Source organism: Anguilla rostrata, chromosome 9, assembly GCF_018555375.3.
Source record: "Anguilla rostrata isolate EN2019 chromosome 9, ASM1855537v3, whole genome shotgun sequence".
NCBI classification, from domain to species: domain Eukaryota; kingdom Metazoa; phylum Chordata; class Actinopteri; order Anguilliformes; family Anguillidae; genus Anguilla; species Anguilla rostrata.
The window spans coordinates 31,360,351-31,376,480 of NC_057941.1; the positions used below are offsets into that span (position 1 = coordinate 31,360,351).

At 46.6% G+C, this 16,130-nt stretch overlaps 1 protein-coding gene across 4 annotated transcripts in view; it reads right to left on the reverse strand.

The window, feature by feature from the left end:
- Positions 1-16,130, reverse strand: part of LOC135263563 (neurexin-2-beta-like) — a 655,607-nt gene that overhangs the window by 338,075 nt on the left and 301,402 nt on the right. For all 4 annotated transcript variants that reach the window (XM_064351746.1, XM_064351747.1, XM_064351749.1 and 1 more), the window contains 3 exons: positions 13,379-13,762; positions 11,505-11,708; positions 8,534-8,560 (listed from right to left, as the gene is read on the reverse strand). In XM_064351746.1, the coding sequence (XP_064207816.1) occupies positions 8,534-8,560; positions 11,505-11,708; positions 13,379-13,762 (615 nt within the window). The remainder of the gene's footprint in view (positions 1-8,533; positions 8,561-11,504; positions 11,709-13,378; positions 13,763-16,130) is intronic.

A 16,130-nucleotide genomic window follows, 5' to 3' on the forward strand; every position in this document is an offset into this window, starting at 1 on the left:
TATTAAAAATAAATATACCCATATTTAAATACTCTGGGATATCAGCCTGCCAATGACAAATCAGGAGGAAACCCCTCTAACTGTGCCATCTGTTTGTATGTCTCTGTGCTACCGTTACCCTTTGCCATTGGATAAGGGACCTTCATTCAGTTCTCATTCACATGCATTATAATCGGGCTACAGAAAAGCTGCTGCTCCATTCAGATGTGCGCTTGTGACGGTAGCAGAGGGCAGGCGGCTCCCCCATAATGCACCTCATTACATTCTGAGCAGTCTCCCCTTGCAGCATTTTGGCTCTTCGCGATCAGTATGCTCTAGAAACACCCCTCCGTGGGATAGAACTACTCGTACTTAAGGAGAGAAATTGTTTATCCAAGAAATAGCTGACAGCTGGATTGAGAAATCATGAAGCAAATTCATACACAGATCGTCCTCAAACTTTTTCCAAAGCCAGATGCTAAGACAAGCTAGCAGGGTTTGGACATAGCAAAATTCAAACACGTATATATGATGATTAGCTGGCTAACCAAGTTTAATGGCCCAGTAAGGTGCCAAGCGAGTTAAGTAAATAGCCTGGTGAGCAAGCTAGCTAGAGAGCCCAGTCTGCTAGGTACCCAGCCAATTCAGCCCAGACCAGGCAATCCAACCCTGTTCAGTGACACATTTCCTAAATCAAACACCTAAATATTCATGTACACAAATCCCTGTCATACTGCTGTGTGCCCAGGCAAGTCAGATTTCATCCACGGACACTGAGTCATAAAGTCGGGTAAGAGAGACTCCAAATGGTCTGCTTTAATTAATGGGAACCGACAATAGCCTCTAGCGGTGGCAGATCAGTTTCTAGATGTGGGGCAGCCAAAGAGCAGGCCACCCTGTGATTTCAGTAAGCAGCATCTGAGGCAGCCATCTGCAATAACAGAACGACGAGAACACATGTATGGCTGGCATGTGGCTCTCAGTAACAATATTACGCATAGCATAGTGACCTCGCATATGCGCGTCATACCACCAACAAACTCCCAAAAGGGCTGGACTGATGCACTGGGGGCTGGGCGGGGTTAGCTGTTAGACAAACAGTTCGGCAAAAAAAGCACAAAAACTGAAAAGAATGTCTAGCTTCCATTTCCTTGGCTCATTATTCTGAATTACAGACTGTGTAGATCTTCAGACAGCACACATTTAAAGCTACAATGCATGTTAGACTTTGGAAATATTTGTGGAGAAAATTATCATATAAATTGCTATGTAACAGAGTTGCTAAACACCGACAGAAAACTTGAATAGAGAGCCTTTTTTTAAAGCCCCAGACTTTTGGAGGGAAATCAAAACTTTTGCAGCTACTTCCGCCTGAAGAAAAAGTGAACAGGGGAAGCACTGCCTCAGCCCTGGAAACAAGCGTAAGACAAAGTCCCTGAATGCTCTCAACAACGTCTCTGATACGGGCTTGCCGGCCAAAATTAGGAATGAGAGAATGATTTCCGGCACTGCCCCGTAAGGCACAGAATATGGCAAAGGGAGCAGGAGCGAGTCGGGGCAGTACACTCGATCGGTGACCCCCCCCGCTTTACCCCAGCGTGAGCTGGGGAAGAGGAGGACCGCATCTCAGCACTGAATCAGCCTCTATTCCAAATCATTAGGATCACATCAGGCTGAAGCCCATGCCCATTTTCCTTATCGTGCCACATCACATTCACACCATACATCAAGAGCACTATGAAGAGGACCCCCTATCACAACTATCTAATTCAGTCACCCAGGGAAGAGGTTCGCTATCCGTCCCATAATGCAGTTCATGGAAAGTTCTTCCCACTACCGATTATATTCTTCTTGCAGAGTTGAGAGATCCAGGGAGATAAACCTGACACACACACACACGCAGACATGCACATCAATCATCTCAAAGTGATCCTTCCTCCCTCTTAAAAAAGCTTCTCCCCAGAGAAAGTAGCCTGGCAGTCAAACAAGGACTTTCTTCTGCTGCTTCATTCAAACAATAAAGCAAAATCAATACATAAATAAATATAACTGTGATTTGCTGCATAGGAGGCAAATGTATGACCTATAATTTCAAAACTCTAATTATATGCAGCCTACTGGTAGGGAAGTGACTGTTCCAATTAAGGCTGACAGAACAGAAGCTACCCAAACCAGCCTTTGTCTGAATACATGAATGTCTCTCCATCTCTTTGTCCTTTGAGATGCATCGTGGTTGTAAACACACTTTAATGATGAGAAACTTCATCACTGCTGCATGCTGGGCCACGTCTCTTCAAACTACCGAAGACTGGCCGCACTGCTGTGGCCCCATGGGATCCTCCCGCTTCAAAATTTGGACAGAAGGGCTCTCTCCCCCCTCTCTGTCTCTCTCTCACACAAACCCCTGCACGCGCACATCCACAATACACAAACACTCACACACACTCATGCACACGTAGAAACGCACACACACGAATGCTCACACACACACACACACGCACACGCACGTATGCACACACACACACACGCACGAACGCACGCTCACACACACACACACACACGCACACGCACGTATGCACACACACATGCGCACGAACGCACGCTCACATACACACACACACTTTTGCGTCCTGTACTTCCTGTAGACGCTGGCATGGTGAAACAGCGGTGCTAATCTAAGTGGCGGGCTGTGCCCCGCCCTCAAAGACACACGGTGGAGTGTCGGAGGGCGTGAGATTGATGGATGAGAGATTTATCGCTTCGGCTCAAAACAAAGAGATGAGCAGCGGGCAAGCAGCCAAGGAAGACATCAGTTAGCGGGAAGACAGAGTGCGAGAGACCACACACCTCCTAAATCTCTCCCTCAATCTCTCAATTTGCCTCCGTTATATTCCCCTCTCCGAAATTTATGCTCTCTGATTGTGCCTGTCCAGCCACCGCTGGGGTCACCCATATCTGTGGGAAAGAAGCCCTGCAGCTCGGTCCCATGTGTTGCATCGATGGCTGTGCCGTGACGACCTTTATCAATACCCTGCACCCACTCTATTGCTCATTGTCAGATAAAGGTGTTTAGAGGGTTGTGTTCATTTTCATGCACATCACCTGACAAAGACCAAAATGGCTGACGTCTGTGTGGTTTCAGGAAATAAATGTACTACTCCGGAGGGTTAGACTACGGGATATTTTTTGCCTTTTCACCACAGTTGAAGCCTTGATGAAGGTACGTCACCAGATTTGTTCAACATTATGAAATATATAGCTTGAAACACCTTTATGTTAAACTTAAATTGTTTCACAGGCTCTGCAGTTTTCAGTGTATGTTTGTGTACAATAATATCTATCCACATAATTACAAATGTCCAATTATAATATTTGTGCAATTACATTTTTACGTAAAAAATGTATGTTGCTTAGTCACATGTTATTGAATGGTGCTCATATTTCAAGAACAATTATTATTCATGTCAAACAGCATCAATCGTCATTGAAATGTGTTGTAATAATTGCAAATGTCAGGGGTGTCCATACAAGCCACAGACCCAAATCAAGATTAATTTTATTTGACCGTTGGCTAATTTAACTGTATTCCAATTTTCATGGTTGCTAAAGACTCGGAAAAAACAAAACAAAAACAAAAAAACTTGAAATTCTGAATTTAGTAATTGGAGCTTAATATCTTGATATTTTAAATTAACATAAATGAATGTTAATGAGAGCCAGCAGTTATGACTGTAAATACATTAACATTAATATTATGATGAAATGCATCTATCGGCTTATTGAGAGTTTTATTACGCAGAGCTATTCCTATTAGTCAGAAGTGAAATGCAAGGGAACCATACCCACAATGTGAAATTAATAGTAAATAAGAGGGAACACTAAACTTTCAAACGAATATTTTTGTGTATTTCTTTTTTTAGGATGAAGAATCCTGGCGGGACCTGGATTCAGCCTGCGGGTTCCGAGACGCGCTTAAGAACGAGGTCACGCGCTTGTGCAGAGTGCGTTGGTGTAGCAGCTCGTTCGTGCGCCTGACTCCAGCGCAACCTTAGAGCGCCACGCCGCGACCACGAAGCCGGCTCGTCTTTCTAACACACGGAGCAGCTTTGCGGTAAATCCAGACACATCGATGACGTTGTGAGCAGTGCTGAGACGTGTTACAGCGGCAGTCCTGTCTTGACTGCGGGGCCTCGCGCTATGACGCACCCAGTTATGGTCGCTAGAGCGTCGATTTTCCGGACCGCTGGCGTTCATCAGAAAACTTTCTGGGTAAAAAAAAACGGAAGGCGTGGAATTTGGACTCGGTGGGCGGCAAGATGAGTAAAGTCAGCTAGCGAGTACGCAGCTGGAGCCCATCAGACTGACAGTTGCTGGCAAAGAGCCTAATTGCGCTCACACGCGCAGGAATGAATACTATTTTAATACATTTTTAATAGTGCTATTTTTGTACGTTTTCACATTTTCGCCAGGAACCGGAGACAGAAGAGAGGAGATTCGGGTGCACGCATTTTACAGCGATGTCACGTTCAATTTACCTTAACACACTGACAATGTACACGCCCTGCATCTAATACGTGAAATGTAGCATTCAAAACAAATTAAGCGTGTATTCGAAGCTGGGCACAGTGCGATGAATGATAAATAACATCTCTTCAGTAACCCCTAAATGAAACGTTTTTGCACACGTTATTGTCGATACTGCTTGGACATACTGTTGCATCCCTTCGTACTTGTTCTTCCATTGGTTTTTTACAGGACAGTGTTCTAAACCACAAGATTTCATGAACTCGTGAAAGGGCAAAGAGATAGCCATTTATATTTAATTAATGTAAAGAGTGTATGTTGAATGTTAAATTAAAATACCATTGCTGAATGTTAAATGTATTTAAAGAGGTAAATGAATAATAAAACAATACAACATTGCCTGCAGCCAACACAGACCTTACGCATGATATTGAGGTTGGATACTTAATACAATTTCTTTTAAAATTCCTCAAGATAAGGTGTCTGTGTGTATGAAGGTGAGAGAAAAGAGCGTCTGCCTAAGAAGGAGAGATTGTGCATTTGCGTATGCATGCGTGACTGCAATGGGACGGTCTGCAGGATCACGGACAGCTCCCTCAGAGAGCGACAAGGCTACTGGCTAAGCAGGGCTGCTGGTGGAGCTGTCCGGTGCTGAAACGTAGAGATTGCGGGAGCTGTCCCGAGTTGAATTTGGGAGCCGGTGCTGAATCTGGGAGATGTTGCAGCAGTAGCCAGTTCCCCCACCTGACAAACACTCCAGTCTAGTGCACGCATATGCCTCTCATTTAATAATTTTTCAATTTGTAGATAAGTCTTACTCCACTGAGTGCTCTCCTGAATTCTCTTCTTTGCTGGTAAAATTGAACCTTCGGGCAGGTGTCAGAATATTCCACTGCAGATAAAAACTTTTTTTGTCTTCTTCTTTGCCTCATGTAATGAACTTTTTCACTTGGAAAATGTTAATGTCAGAATGTTAATCTATTTAAAAAAGTCCCAAGGCACCGTGGGCAGGAAAAACACAAAGAAATCTGAACATGTATTTCTAAATTTAATTATTATTTGAAACCCTATGTAGCACTGCACTGATGTCGCACTGCCAAATGTTTTATTATAATAACAGATTATATAGGTGCTTGATGAGTTTTAAAGGGAATTAAGGGGCATGTGTAAACAGCTGTGGGGGCTGTAAAATGTGGAACTAACGGGTGCAGAATGTAGAACGAATGGCGGCAACATGGCCGTCAGATTGATGTGCAAGTTCTGCAGGATTACCGATGTTAGAATGTGAGGGAGACAGTCACGCGTCACTCAACAGGACCAGCTGTAACAGCTGCAATAGAGTCCAGGGTGACAGCGGCCAAACTTCCCTCTTTAATCCCCTATTCTAAAGCTGTCGAAACAGGCCTCAGGAGTGATCCTGGGCCTCAGACAGACCAAGGACCATACGTACACGAAGAAGCCTCGCTATGCTACACTGCTAAATAAAGACACAAACATCTCCCTGCCATCTTAACAGCAATGCTTTTAAATTCATTTTCATGGTTGCTGTGCATGAACAAAATATCAAATTAAATTCAAATGTAGAATATGTAAAAATTAACATAAGCCTGAGTTTTATGACTAAACATAGTGGTTGGATAATAGGTTTGAATAAAACGGCAAGATTCACTCTAAGGCATTTATAAACTGCATTTTAAATAGGTGGTTCTAATATATCCATGAAGCTAAATTGGCACTGAATTACATCCCTTGTTGTAAGTGAAAAGCCTAATGGGTTTACATTGAAATTCATAGTGATGTCTGTGCGCCCTCTAGTGGAAATTCATGTTTCTGCTACACAAAGATACCCACAAGCGAGAGCACTAGAATATTGAACAGTTCACCAGCCATTTTACACATTCCCAGAATTAACATACATTAACGTAACCTCTATTTTTGCAGTGCAACACTCTTTGATTCAGTATCTACATATATTCCTATGTACTCTGTCAAAATAATCTCACCTAATTCATTCAATTTAAACATTTAATGAGCACCAGGTTTTTAAAAAAGCTATCACACACACACTGCTGGGAACCAGTGATTACTCCCAGCATCATAACAGGTTTTAAGGTATTAACTGCTTTGAGAAGCTCTCAGCCATTCGAAACACGCACGCACACACACACACACACACACACACACAGGGTTGCTCCTCTGTGTTGCTGACGCTATACTTACCTTATCATCCAGAAACACGGCTTGATTTAAGAGTTACAAAGAGAAACTCATACAACACGGAAAACAATTACGGTGATAAATTATTAGTAAAGCACTTAAGCAAAGTGAAGTGAAATAGTGTTGCAATCTGTTGTCTCAACGGCCTAAATATGACCTTCACTAACTTTAAATGGAGTTTCAAGGTTCGACAAACCTATAACGCAAGGTTTTATAAGGTGCACCTACAAATATCCTCACTTCTTGTTGTTTGACTTCTCAGTATGTTTTATTGGAAGAGTGATTTATGTTTGAAGCTCATATAACTGTAGGGTGCCTCGGACGACGCTATCCAGCTCACGCCTCTGGAGCAGGAATATGACTAACGGGTGGTGACTGTGGGTTTTACCACTGAAAGGCAAGAGAATAAGACCCATATAACTGTTCAAAGCAGCCCGACAGGTCGTGTGAAAGTTCACAGCATATCACCGCCGACTTTAAAAGAGTTGGGGACTTGGGACAGGATTAATCGCTTAGTCCGTCAGAGTGATATTTCTGAGGACTCCTGTGCTTCGTGGACACGGGCACGGAGCTTTTTGAAACGCTGGCCCTCTCAGGGCACCTTAACACACGTCTAACACGTTTTCAAAGTGTTTCTGTTGGACCACCGTCAGAAATGTATCGAGTTATCTTCCAAATGATCTCGTTCAGTTTAGTTTCATTGCTTTAGCGTGCACGGTGTGAATATGTCACTGTCAGGGGTTTTACACGCATTGGCAAACAAACAGAAACACATTAGAATTTTAATCTAGTCATCAAATGCCCTCATGATCTGTTCCATTTTATACTGCGTTTCCCAGAATCCCCTTTCCTGTCAGTTGTATGCTTCTTTTGTTTGGATTTGCACTATGGCTCTGGAAAGAATTAAATTGAGAAATTAGTTGTGATAATTTTATTTTGGAAATTGACACAGTGGATAATTCATTATCACTAATTAATTATTCACTATAGTTTATATACTAAATAGGGCTATTATACTACTATTAAACTATTGAAATTTACATAATATTTTTACATTTTTAAATAGGCAACATAAATACAGCAATCATACTGTAAACACTCTAATTGCATGGGAGTTTCTATGGCTGTTACCAATCAGCTCGGCTCAGTCAGTAACTTCACCGTATTGCAGCATTACCTTCAGCTACAGACGGCAGTGTTCTTAGGTAAGCCAGGACACAGCAGCACCGAGCACAGCTTCAAACCGAGCCGGAAAATGCGTATTTTCTCTTCGTTAAGAAAGGCCGCTCAGCCTCTCCTCAGAGTTTATATCTAGCCTCCTTTGATGAGCCCAGACGGTCCTCGCTATTTTTAGACTGAATAAACTGGAGGTAACTGAACATCATTCTCACTGTGCGTCAGTGCGGTCAGCGCTAATCAGCGTCATATGCGTACGAGCGGAACGTTTCCGGCGATACTTTACAGGCTGCGGTGTGACATGCGTCTTTTGGGGAAAAAAAATACTTCTTTTTTTGATGTTCAGGTGACACCTGCCATCGCTGACCCTGACTGTGAGTCAGAATGTTTCCCCAAGTCAGAGAGGGAACAGAAAGAGAGGCTGAGAGTGTCAGTGAGAAAGAGGAGGGGGGTCGGAAATATAGATAGAAGAAAGGGGGACGCACTGAGAAGAGATACACTCCAAAGAAAGAGAAAGGTCGAGAGGGGGTGGGGAGAAGTCCAACAGATATTTAGAGAGAAGAAAACAGAAAATAAAGACAGCTGTCAGGGAGAGATAAAGGGTTTTGTGTTCAATAAAAGCGTAGGAACAACTTACTGAGATTACAGTCTATCCTGATACAATCTGGTGGGAGAGAGAGAGCGAGATGGTAAGATAAAATAAAAAAACAGCAAAAAAAGAAAGGAGAGATAGAGAAAGAGAGAGAGAGAGAACAAAGATAACATTTTACATCCTTCAAGGTACATTCTGCAGACAACCAAGCATTTCACCGAGGCCACCATCCGGGGACAAGCTCTGAGTCAGCCCCGCCCTCTCCCCTTCAACCCCGCCCCCATCCTACCAACCCCGCCCGCCCTCAAGAGCTTAGCCAGGCAAACCTTTCTCTCGTCTCTCTCTACGCCCCAATCACAGGGTTCCTGTGGGTACAGTGTTCCTCATGTAGTACATGGGAATTCAGAACTGGTGATAATACAATACGAAAAGTTTGTTTTCATTTTTTCACAACACAGAGTGCGGTGTTGAGGTTTGAGCACAGAATTTGGGAAGGAGGGGTTGTGTTATAATACATTAGATCTTAGACAGTCCAGATAGGACGCAGTATCAGCGTTAGACAATCGCTTAAAGACTCGGGACACACCCGAGGGCACAGGCGAGTGGTACAGGTGACTGGTCACCGCCCTCACTGCGTTACTGTACCTGGGCTGGCTGTGAGCTCACCTGAGCGCAGGTGAGAAAGGTTTACCTGGGGCAGCTCTGGGCTGCAGGACGGGAGCGGGAACCAGCACCAACATCGGGGGGGAAAAGGCGGACTGCACCCCCCAGCCAAGCAAAGACCCCGCCCATACAAATGCGCCTCACTTCCTTTTCATATAGACCCGCCTTTGAGCACTGACGATTTCCTGTAAGGTGGGCTGTGTGTGTGTGTGTGTGTGTGTGTGTGTGTTTTAAATGGTATTTCACCTATATGTAATTAAATAATTAAGATAGTGGCCTCCTGGGACTATAACCTGAGTGGGAATAAGAACTGAACCCCCCCTGCCCACAGTGAAGGACCAGTCCATCAGCAAACAAGGCTCTGTTCTGTAAGCCTGAGGACTGAACCACTCCACCAAAAGGGAGGGGGGGGTGTGTGAGTATGAGTAGCCATGCACTGATATATCACAGAGCTCTTTTAGAAGAATAGGCCCTGCTTATCGACAGTTATCTCCCATAATTTAAATGAGTAACAGCAGCATAATTAAGAGCTACGTTACAAAAGTGACTGGCTGGTGGACAGATCCACTGAGAACTGCTCCTTGAGATGAAAAGATATAATTTCATTAAGCTGATGTTACTGAACATAATTAAACTACAGTCACTAAACTGATAGAGTACTGTTCCTTTAAGGATATCATGCAGTATACAGTATCTAGACTTTAAAAGCTATTTTGTGCTCTCCATGCAGATTCCTCAAAGAAAATCATTTTCTCATGGGTCTTATTGTTTGACTATAGCAGAGTAAGTGATGCTGAAATTACTATCAAATTATTGCATCTTAATTTAGCGTACATTCTGTGCACTAACAAATCCCTAAGTAGGCAACAATTGCGTTGGTGGATTGAGAGTATTCTTGCTAGGCCACCAAGTCCAGTCTGTAGTTTTGAGGCTGGCGGAACAGAGGTGGGGTCCCGGAGCGTTTCCCCAAATAGGGATCACTGCCCGATGAGACAGGCGGCTGACGGGTCGGCGCTGGACTCCGGTACCACACGGGTTCCCAGCCCAGCGGCAGCGGGCCGTGCAGCGTGAGCGCCTTGCGTTGGCTGGGGCGTGTTCTCGAGCTGTCAACCGCTACAGAGTAGTGGACGCGACCAGCCAGGGACCAGGTCTCGCTGCAGGGGGAGGTACGGACAGGGGCAGGGCGGGGCTTGGGGTGTCCTTCTGAACGCCTGACAGCACTGCACTTCTCAGGGTGTCAGGTAACGACACTGACCTGCGCAGGTGTTCGAAGCCGTCCTAATCCTAAACTTGCCCACAGGACCTCACATGTACAGTCCTGTTCTCTCTGGGCTGCTGGACTTCCCTCATTCAGTTCACGCTACTCTTTCTACACTGGTTTTCCAGAGCAAACGGAAAGCTCTAGAACGGTCCTGGAGTGACACTAGCATGTGCATCTCACATTAAGCCACTGTGCTTAATTCGAACACCAGCTGAGGGGGGCCAAAAATAAACACTGGTAAGGTGTAGCTGGATATGGTTAACCCTTTCCACTGCCTCTCAGTCACCAGCAGGGGGATCTGCCGGGCAGAGCTGGAGAGGGGTGGGCGGGGCAGAGCTCTGGGGGGGTGTGGCCAGGCCGTGTTGGGGGGAGGAGCCTGGAGCCCCCCGTGCGCTCAGCGAGCCGGTCTCCCTGGCTGATCGATCCCTGGGCCGCAGAGAAAAAGGCCATTGAAGAGATGAAAAGTTCCATCTTCTGAGCTCTGACCGAATGAGGGATGAGAGAGGAATGAATGTGTCTGTGCGTGAGAGTAAAGGAGTGAGAGAGAGAGAGAGAGAGAGAGAGAAAGAGGGGAAGAGAATGAGACTAAAACAGACAGATTAAAAGAGAGTAATGTGAAGGTGATGTCTGCGATGAATTGAATGATTAGGGAACATGGTTGAGGGACAGAGGGGAGGGGGGCTGACTTAGGAACCTGGCTGGTGGACTGAGGACTGGGTGGTGGTTTAGGTAACCAGGCTGGGGGACAGGGCAGGGGGAGAGGCAGAGGTCTGGGTGGGGGGTTTGGGGAACTGGGATGAGGGGCAGGGGGAGGGGGTGATTAGGGAAATTACCAGGGGACAGGGGACAGGGGAGGGGTGTTGATAGAGAACCTGGCTGGGGGACAGGGAGGAGGAGTGGGGGTGAGGGGGGGGGGTGGTTTAGGGAACCTGGTTGGGGGCAGGAGGGCTGGGGGGTGGTTTGGGAACCAGGCTGGGGCATGTTGGTTGGGGGATGGAGGACAGGGGGGTGGTTTGGGGAACCGGGCTGGCGGGCAGGGGGGCCGGGGGGGGGTTTGTGGAACCGGGGGGCTCCTGAGGTGGGCGGGGTTACCTAGGTTGACGGTGAGCTTGACTCTCCCGCCGTCCAGCTCCAGGCGCAGGGTGTCGGCGGACTCCTTGGAGGTGGTGGCCATGAGCAGGCCGTAGGCCCTCTGGGACATGAAGCGCAGCGCCACGTCCTCCGCCTCCGTGTGCAGCGTGCCGGGCATGATGATCTTCAGGTACATGCTGCCGTCGTAGCTGAGCACGGTGGCCTCTGGAGCGGGGGGGGGGCACGGGGTCAGCCACACGCCCATCGCTTCTTTACAGCGCGTTTCACACAAGACTCAACACACTTCTCAGTTTGAAAACACAAAAGGAGCAAATCAGCAACGACATAACCATTTAATAAAAAAGAGACGTGTACATACAGTACTACCCCGCCACACTAGATGGCAGTGTTTTACCATAGGAAAATAAAGTGCATGCCCACGGTAAAGAATCCAGGCGACCATACAAAGATGTTACAAAACTTCCACAAAATTACGTGTCTCAAGAAAGTAATCTGATGATTAATTTAAGGTCAATGGCTCCATGATCCCTCAAGAAAATAAGTAACGTGCCAGAGTGTAGCATAGCTGCAGAAACACATTCACAACATTTCAGTGAATATGGGCTCGCTGGAATAGTCTGAACAAATGTAGCATTAAAAATCTCAGGAATGATTCGACACATGGCTGTCTGTGTGTGCACTTTTGTATAACTTAAGGATGAAACAACCATTGTGACATTTACCACAGATTGGAAGGGATTAGAACTCAACCTGCCAAAATATTTCCGGGTGAACGGACCAAAGATGCTGGCGCGTGCACCGGGCCAGCCTTTCGCTGCTGCTGATAAGAGACCGGACACATGTGATGTGTTTCCAGTGTTCCCAAGTTTTAATTCCTTGCGGGGACCCAGCAAGCGTCCCCACAAAGACGGTGCTTCACCTGCACCGCCCCACTGTGCGTCCTGCTGGGTGAAGTAAACGGACCATGTGTCCCGCTCTCCCTGCTCTGTAATCACGGCTCTTTGTCTCAGGCTTTTCCGCTGTGTGGATGATTTTAACCGCTCATTCCAAATAAGGCCGGGTTCCATTTACAGCTTTTGCCTCATTTGCATTTCCCAGACTCCTGAGTCTACTCCCACTCCTTTGCCCCGCCCCCTCGGTAACTCCCTCCTTCCCTTTCCGCCCCATCTATGTGTCACCCAACGCTCTTTAATCACACTGCCCCTGCATGAAACCTGCCCCCCTTCACTGCCACCCCCACGCCACCTCGATCCCACCGAAGACCCTACCTCTCCTAACCGCCCCCAAGACCACCGCCCCTGCAAACACGGTTTCTCTCCACCCATAATGCAATTATCTTGGTCCTGGGGACCAACTGTGCGCTGTTTTTTTGGCCACAGCCTCTCAAGAACAGTTGGTTTTGTGGGTTGTTGAAAGCACACCTTGAAGTTCTCTCAAAGTTTGTTCCTTATACGCACTTAATAATAAATAATCCTGACTGGGCTCATTGCCATTTACGGCTCTTCACTTCTCATTGCATTTACTTTCAGTCACCAGGTGTCCACACTTTCAGAACTTAGCACCCCGCTGATTTCACCTGTCCTTCTAAAATGAAATTTTTGAAAAAATATTACCTGCATCTAAAGGAACAACTGCCAATAGAGCACATTATAGAAAATCACAGCATTAGCAGATCTGACTGATGAAACTTGCTGGGAGGTGAATATGGCATCTTCAAGGCATGCATAGCTGAGTTAATGTAGCTTAAGAGGGTAAATCACCCTCCGACAGTAACCGAAAGCGTTTAATTAAGACCGATTAACAGCCCGTCACCATTCAGTAATGGCGGGAACAAACCCCCGCCCCGTCCGCCCGGCCCCGCCCCCCCTCCTCACCGGTCTCGCAGTTGCGGCCCAGGTAGCCGGTGCCGGTGCAGTCGCAGATGTAGCGGTTCCAGCCCTCCCTGCACTGCCCGCGGCCGCCACAGGGGGCGCTGCCGCACCGCTTCTGCAGCTCGCGGGTGCAGAAGCTGCTGACGCCGGGCGCGCTCTGCATCTCGGCCAGCCGGCGCACGTCGCGGCTCTTGCCGTCGATGAAGAGGTCGCGCACGCAGCCCACGTAGCCGTAGTTGAGCAGCGCCGTCCACACCTCCGGCGGCAGCACCAGGCCCGCCCGCGGCTCCGGCAGGCCCCCCAGGAACATGTCGCTGTCCAGGTCCAGGATCTCGCTGCCCTCGTTGGAGAAGAACGGGGTGCTCCGGCTGTTCACCGAGATGGAGCCTGCGGGTGGGTGAGGGGGGGGGGAAGGGATGGGACGATCAGGGCCATTAAACACGATTATCGGTCACTGAACACAGTCCATTCGGGCTCCTTTGTGAAGGGTCAGCCGGCCTCGTATCATAAATATCAGCGGCAGGGCGGCTGAAGGCCTTCTTTACTGCGCCGCTATTATGTGCTGCTTAATGGTATGAACTCTGCTTTCAATTACTAAAAGGGGAATGAAACAGGAGTTGCTGAGGCACGGAAAGCTGGCAGGAAGCTCGCTGAGGAGGTGGAGAGGAGGGGGGGGGACGGGAGGGAGGGAGGGAGGAAGCGAGAGGCTGAGAGAGGAAGGAAGAGAAGCGAAAGCGATTAATTAAATAAAGACTAAAAGGTGAGCAAACGGGGTGGAGGTGTGGATTTCTGTCAACGGTAAAAACACATTGAAATATAAAAGCGTGCAGATGTTTTCATGCCCGGGAGGGGTGTATAAGCACATTATTGGCTGCTGGAATGCATGACTAATTAATGGCATGATTTCTTTTGACATTCTCAAGGGGGATCAAGCTAGAGAGTGTGTGTCAATGTGGAGGCGTGTGTGGTGTTTCAAATGCCTTTAGAATACAGACCAATACAGACACAGGAATACAGACAGACACATACACAAGCACACACACACACACACACGCACACACAGACACACACACACATACACATACACACAGCAGCACAACTACACAAACTCTCCTTCAGAAATGAAGACCCACTCTTGCACACACACACACACACACACACTCCTACAGAAATGAAGAGACACTCTCACACGTACACACACACACGCACGTACGTATGCAGGCACGCACACACAAACACACACACATGCATACACACACACGCGCACGCACACACACACACAGGAGAAGCATAGTGTAAAGAGGAGAGGAGTGAGTGCGATAAAGAGGGATGGCTCTGCAGAGTGGAGAAATAAGGAATTGAAAATGCAGAAGAGCGGAAAGCAAAAAGACAGCAACAGCGAGAGAGGGAGACCTAAACAGCAGGAGAGAAGGACAGACGCTTAGCAACTGCGACAGAAAGACTGATGGAGGCAGAGTGCATGGGACTTATAGAGATGGAGATTAAAAAACGTTGAGAGGTAGTGAGGATGAGAGAGACAGGTAGAGAGGACGACGTGCCCAGGTAAACTATCACCATGCAGAAAGTAAAGTAGCAGACAGAAGGCTTTTCCTGTAGTGAGCAAGCACAGAAGTGAGCACAGAAAGTGGTTGTTTTCATAAATATTTCTACTGCCAATTTACACCATAGTGAGGCATGCCCCGCCCCCTATGCAGCACTGAGACCTTGGCCCTTTTTTGGGTATCCCACAAAAAGAACTACAATGACCACAGACTCTCACAACCATTAATCTGACTTCCTGTAAACACACAGAATTCAGACACAGATGTCAAGTAGGTACACACAGATCTCCTCTTTATCTTTTTTTATCTGCTTTCTTCTTATTCTATAATTAGTTTCTAATCCTTCCCTTAATTTTCTGATATCATTGGACTATATCAACCAAAACAGAATGGTTCAACCAATCGCAGCGTCTGTTCATTGTAGCCAAATGTAGAACACATGGGTTGCATCACAGTTATGACTGGTATGTCTGTACTCAATAGAATTTTCTATGAAAATGTCATGCTATTTCTACCAGAACAACATGCTAAAAAAAGAAAAAAACTGGGACATGGAAAGGGACCTCCAGCTGGTTATCTGAGTCGCTAAAGAGCCATTCATTTAAAAAAGAGACGAGATAGCAAATCGTCAACCATTTTATTATTTTATTCTTTTAAAAGCCAGTCTCCAGCCATTAGTGCAGTCTGCCATTTATTTGCATTTTCATGTTTTAAATGCAAGCCATTACGAGAGACTGGCTTTTGTTAGAGGAGAGTAATGGACGTTTTAAGGCCATTGAGTAACTCTTATTAGGCAAATGCCGTGGATGTTGATGCCCAAATTATGAAACACAGGCCCAATCTACTTGAATGAAGGTAGGAAAACGTGGGAATTAGTACTCCGGGATATGGCTTGCTTAATTTTTGCAAAACACATCTGAAAATGACATTGTGCCGGCATCATTTTGACACCAAAAGTATAGCACGCAGAAAGAATTTTAGGTATTGTGTTTTTTGCTGATGTTGAAAAAAGGCATGCTTTACGCGCAACCTTTCTGAGATGCGAAGACTCGCTGCTGAAGGGACGCGTCAGGAGAATTTAAATGCGAAGCGAATAACTTTTTTATGATGCGGCCGCTCCAGCGTGCTGTTGTTCAACGCTGCGGAGCTGCAGTTAGGTTACCCGGATACCGCAGGGTCTCCAAATCTCTTTA